The 6,000-nt window shown below is 55.8% G+C and overlaps 1 protein-coding gene across 1 annotated transcript in view; it reads left to right on the plus strand.

The window, feature by feature from the left end:
* Nucleotides 1–5,661, plus strand: part of TRIP4 (thyroid hormone receptor interactor 4) — a gene marked incomplete at both ends in the record, with an annotated part of 28,348 nt that extends 22,687 nt beyond the window's left edge. The window contains 2 exons of the mRNA XM_079540656.1: nucleotides 1,405–1,507; nucleotides 5,594–5,661. Of these exons, the coding sequence (XP_079396782.1) occupies nucleotides 1,405–1,507; nucleotides 5,594–5,661 (171 nt within the window). The remainder of the gene's footprint in view (nucleotides 1–1,404; nucleotides 1,508–5,593) is intronic.
* Between the last annotated feature and the right edge of the window lie 339 nt (nucleotides 5,662–6,000).

Below are 6,000 nucleotides of genomic sequence, written 5' to 3' on the forward strand. Positions count from 1 at the left end.
ATGGTGGCTTCGGCCCCGCAGCTCTATGCTGTGGTCTTCAGAGGCCCCGCTAGTGCGAGAGCTGCTGGGGAAGTCCAGTGCCTGGCTGTGGAAAGCCAAGCAGTCACCCGTGCGATAGCGAGAGCAATAAAGCCGGGCCAGCACTTCGCACTCACCAGGCGTTGGCTTGGGATATTCGTACTGGGGCTTTGTAACCTTCCAAGATCCTCCCTCCCTGCAGATGGGAAATGAAAATCCTTGGCATCAGCACAAAGCGGTAGAAGCAAGTCCAGTAACGTGGCTTAGGAGAAAAAAAATAAAAGGAAGAAACTTGTCCAGCACCAGATCAGTGCAGCAGGGCATCTGCGGGCCTTGCAGATGAGCGTGGCTCTTCCTCTCCCAGCACAGGTGTTGCACAGCGCAGCTAAGCGCATGTACATCTCTCGCTCGGAAAACGTGGCCCGTGCTGTTGTAAAATGAGGGGGCTGGAAACGCTTTCCAGTTGATCCACTCCTTGTGTCAGGCTTCTGTAAATCTCCCCTAACTGCCGGCAGCGCTGCCAAACCCTGCTGCGATGCAGGAAAAGTGGGTTGCTCCCTGCTCTGCTCTCCGTGCCCAGCTGTTCAGGACACATCCAAACCCATCTTGGCAGACCGGCAAGAGAGGGAGAGCTTTTCAAACATTCCGCCTAGAAGTCATTTGTTAGGAACAAATGGGGGATTTGCCAGGACACACTGCTCCATCTGGTCTGGCATCCTGTCCCATGCATACAGCAGCCTCTCTGGATCTGCTTGAGGAAAGCAAGGGGGGGAAAAAAAAGGCATTTTTCCCGCAGAAGAGAAACCGCTTCCGCTGTGAGCTTGAACAGGCTTTCCTGGGCTCGAGCTCCTGTGCTGCCCTGTTCCTCCACTCTGCACATACCTGCCGGCACTAGGCCTGCAGCGAAGGATCTGAAGGGACAGTTGCTATTTACGCTTTTTTTTATTATAGTTCTGCATTTCACTTTTGCACAGCAGTGAGGGTGAGCTGCATCCAGGCAGCGTTTCCATGTGCTTCCCACCCTGGGCATTATTTCTTTCCTTTTCACTGTGGTTAATGAGAGAAGTAAAGTCTGTTTACACTCTACCTGTAAAATTCCCTGGTGCTTTCACCACAGTGAAATCTCTCAGTAGACTTTGAGTTCCTGTCCCAGGGTGCCTGGCCCAGAGGAGCAGCCAACTACTTCAAGCTATCAACCTCACTTGATGCAAGCTGTGTAAGGGCACTTTACTGAGGCAGAGCTGTTTCTGTAAAACCCTGTTTTACACCTTTTCAGTAATGGTTTGCCTGGAAGCGTTTCCTTTAGTGCTGCTCCTCACTGTAGAGATCTTTTCACACCCACTGCAGTTTGTCTGACTGTTTTGTGCATGTGTCTGTGTTTCACAGTATCCGGATTTGAGCCAGGAATCTGGGTCTCCATTTGTCTTTATCTGCACTAATCCCCAGGAGATGGTTGTGAAGTTTCCCATCAAAGGAAAGCCCAAAATCTGTAAGTAGTAAAGTTTCCACAGATGCCCTCCTTGGCCTTTCTTGCCTGCTCTCCTCACCACCTCTGCTTGCCTTTGCCATATGAGTTCACAACCTTTGCCCTGCGCTCTTTGATCTGTAGGTGTTTGTTTAATGATTCAAATACATCTGTAATATTTTTGTCTTTGGTTCCCCTTTCCCCAGATGTTGCTTCCTTCCAAATACATGCCTCTTCCTGCCTCTGCAAACACTTGGGAATCATGGTGCTCATGTGCTCTGAGGAAACGCATGCCTGCAGCTGATCTGCTTCTGGCACGAGTGCTTGCAGGCTGGTTTGGGATGTGAGGCAGGAATAGTAGAATTGCAGAATGGCCCGGCTTGGAAGGGACCATAAAGCTCACCCAGTTATAACCCTCTGCTGTGAGCTGGCTGCCCAGGGCCCCAGCCAGCCTGGTCTTGAGCACCTCCAGGGATGGGGTCTCTTGGCATCAGTGCTGGTGCTTCACTGCCCTCTGAGTAAAAAAATTTCCTCCTAAATCTCCCCTCTTTTTGTTTAAAGCCATTCTCCTTTTCTGTCGCTCTCTGCTTGTGTAAATATCGCTCTCCCTCCTGTTTTGAGCTCCCCTCAAGTCCTGGAAGGCCGCACTGAGGTCTCCCCGCAGCCTTCTCTTGCCCAGGCTGAACACCCCCAGCTCCCCAGCCGTCTCCATAGCAGAGGTGCTGCAGCCCTGGCAGCATCTCCGTGCCTCCTCTGCCCCGCTCCACCAGCTCCGCACCCTTCCTGCGCTGGGGGCCCCAGGCCTGGGCGCAGCACCGCAGCTGGGGCCTCACGAGGGCAGAGCAGAGGGGACGGTCCCCTCCCTGCCGCTGCCACCCCTCTGTTGGTGCGGCCCAGGATGCCGGTGGCTTTCCGGCCCCCAATGGACGCTGCTGCCTCGTCTGTGGCTTTCATCCACCAGAGCCCCCGAGTCCTTCTCCGCAGCGCTGCTCTCATGAGACCTTCTCCCATCTGTGCTCACAGCTGGGATTGCCCCGACCCAAGTGCGGCACCCTGGCTTGGCCTTGTTGAACCTCCCTGGGTTCACGTGGTCCCGCTCTGTGAGCCCGCCCAGCTCCCTTCCTCCTGTCGTATCCAGCGCAGCGCTCGGCTCAGTGCCATCCGCAAACTGATGAGGGTGCACTCGGTGCCACTGTCAAAGTTTGTCCTCACAAGATGAGCAGGTTGCGATGGCGCTCAGGATGGCCCGTGCTGAGTGCTTGCTTTCCTTTTGGCAGGAGTGGCCTGAAGCAGCTAGGGCCGTAGGTCCAGATGGACGTGTGACTGCGGGCCAGTGGGGATGGGATGTCCTGGCAGAGCTGGCGGTGAAGCGCTGCAGCATCTGTCTGCACTCCGCTTGCCAGCGTTGTTCGTCCCTTTTATGAGCCACCAGCCCTCCACAGGCTGCCAGTTATTCCTGCCCACTGCTGTAAAAAGAATGGAGGATGGATGCAGCAGCTGGGGAGTCTGCAGTCAGCTCTGTCCTTATTAGCAACCTCCTCACCACACAGCCTGGGGAAGGCACTGAACATGCTTTCAGGGGATGTGAAAAATTAATTTGACAGGCTAAAAGCAGCATAAGCAGAAATAGTCTTGGCTGTTTGTTTAGCAGAGCTCATGGCTGGCTTTCCTTTCTCATTTGCAGCATGCTTCTCTGGGAGTAGTTATCTAGCGGCGCAGGAGCGGCAGGGTTTCTCAGGACCGCTTTATAAGGCCTTTTGAAGCCCAGCATGGGTTTTTGTATTGTTTTTGAGGGTTTTCTCCCCCCTTCTCTGCTCAAGTTCTCCTATGGCTGTGCTCGCTCCCTGGGCATTTGGCAAATACTCGTAGTGTGCTGAGCAGGTCGAGGGGTAAAGTGATGTGGTTTGTCATCCAGCTTTTATAGCGGCATCCTGGAGGAGTGTTCAGCCAGTGGCAGCCAACAGTGCTTGCTGATCTGCAGAGCTCGTGCGAGGTCTTGGATCTTGCTGGTGGCACTGTCCTTCCACCAGGGACAGGTCTTTTCCAGCGTGCTGCTGAGCACTCAGGGCCGTGTCCTCCTTTTTGTACATTTTTTTTTTAGCCTCTTTCTGCTCTTGTTCAGTCTCCCTGGTGCCATCGTGTCCTGTCCCTGTCACATCTGCCTCCACTGAGCCTCGGCTGGGGCACCGCCTGCCCCCCCCTCTGTCACATAGTCTCCTTTGTGTTGTGACAGTTTCCTGCTTGGAGCAGGATCAGTCTAACAGCCTGGAAGGAAGCTGGCTGCGCTGGCGGCTGCTCACTCCCGCTGCTGGCCTTGCCTTCCCTGCCCTCCTCCCCACCAGCTCTGCCATGAGAGCGCAGGAGCTGCAGTGGCAGGGATCGTGGAGCTGTGTGTCCCCTCCAGGGTGTGTGCCGGCATGCTGAGTCGCTCATAGGAGGCTTGTGATGGATGGGGAAGGAGCAGGGAAGCCATCACCCACTTGTCGTGGCGGCACGCTATTTTAGGAGGAGCTGGCTCTGCATCTGATGCAGTCTGAAGTGTGGCTCACATCCCCACCTGAGCTCATCTTGAAGCCTGGATCGGCCGTGACAAAATGCCAGTTTGTCTTGTTGGGAAGCCGAGCCAGTGCAGCTTTTCTTGCCAGATAACAGCATGGACCTCACCGCAATGACATCTGAATGATTCTCCATTGCAAATGAGTCGTTTCTAGCAGCCCGGGGAAGGAAAAAAAGAAACAGAGCTCAATTTGCTGCCAGGGTTATTGTTTGCATGGAAAGGATGGGCATAGTGTTTGTGTCACATTTGTGACCATGGCTTTCCCCAGACATGTCCCTGCTTAGTGTCAGTGCGTGAGGACAAAGCTCAGCTGTGGCTCTTGTGGGAGATCTCCTTGCATCTGGGCACAGCTTCCCAAAGCCGCCATTGAGCAGCACGGAGGTGTGGGGAGGTGAGAAGGGGGGAGAGGGGACGCATCGCGGTGCTGCCGGTGAGATGAGAGTCCTTAAATCATTGAGCGTAAAGAGAAGGAGACCCTGGGGCCGTTGCCTTATTTTTAGCCTTTTCTTAAAGGTTACCCATGTGACGTTTTATCTTTGCCAGCTGATAGAGCAGAGGAGCCCGCTGATCACTTCTGGGGCCTGGAAGGAGCAGGCAGTCACGCTAAGGGTAAAGCTAACAGCCCATGATGTGGCTGAGCCTCGGCAGTGGGAGACCAGAGCACGGAGCGAGTGTGAAATCAACGCTTTTCTCCTGCCAAATCCCCTCGGTTTGGTGACTCGGAGGGCTGGCACATCGCTTCCGGCCGGTCTGGCTTGGCCCATAGGTGCCCAGTCTGCTGCTGTACGTTTGTGGCAGCAGCACAGAGGAGCTGTGCCGATGGCCCATGTCCTGGGAGTTGCCCTGAGACACCACTGGAGTCTTGTCCCTGCTCCCAGTTTGAACCCCATGCATGAGCCCTTGCTCGTGTGCTTTTTTTTTTGCACGTTTTTTGGTTTCTGTACCCAGCTGAGAGCAAGGCTGACCCAAAAGATGGAGGGAGACAGAGCAAGGCTGACAGTTTCAGGGAAGTCGCTGTGGTGGAACAAGCGGTTTTGTAGTCTGCTGCTTTTGGAAAAAGCACTGTTGGAGTCCTCTTTGAGCTGAAATGAGAAATGTGCTCAGTTTGGTGCAAGTTGACGGTGGGAGCAGCTCAGAGCCCGGTGCATCGCATCCCCAGGAATGCCCCCGACCACACTGCAGCTGGGCTTGGGTATGGGCAGGGAGGCAGGGTTAGGGTGAGGCAGCATGACACCCGCCTCTTGGCTTTCCTGCCCCCCAAGTGCAATGTCTTGAGCTCTGTGCTACGATTGCTCCCCAGCAGCGGTGCTGGATGACAATTTGCTCTCCTCCGCACGGGAGCCCCCCCGCAGCCCCCGGCTCGGTGTGGTGCCCGCACAGGGAAGCCACGGCGGCTGGGAACGCCTGGCTCCTCGAGCACGATAATTGAATGTGACAGCAACACACTAACGAGGAGACCTCGCTGCCTCCAGCTGATTTGCATTGCAAATAGCATTTAAAAATAAAGAGTGATGAGGGTTGCTTGTTTTTTTTTTTTTCCCCTCTCTTTACAGGGAAGCTGGATTCGAAGATCCATCAGGGAGCGAAGAAGGGGTTAATGAAGCAGAAAGCGGCGGCGTGAGCGGGCCCGGCGGAGCGAGCGGGCAGCGGCGGGCGCGAGGCGGGCAGCAGGCGGTGCGGCGCGGACACGGCCTCGGCGCGCGGTGCCGCGTCTGTCCTCGGGCGGCATTAAAAGGAGCGCTGTTCCCAGCCTGCATCTCTGCTGCGTGTTGCCAAAGAGCGGGCCGCGGTCACGCGCCCTGTCTGCCTGTGGAGAAGATGGATCTCCCCGTCTTTGCCCCCAGCCACTCCCCGCGGCCGTGCGCGGGCCCTGCGTGGCTCCCTGTCCGGCTGCCCGCCGCGCTCAGCGCGACGAACTTCTGCCCGATTCCGTTCCCCCCTCGTAGTCCGGAGCCGTTCC

Source organism: Tetrao urogallus (genome assembly GCF_951394365.1).
Source record: "Tetrao urogallus genome assembly, chromosome: 11".
Classification (NCBI taxonomy): domain Eukaryota; kingdom Metazoa; phylum Chordata; class Aves; order Galliformes; family Phasianidae; genus Tetrao; species Tetrao urogallus.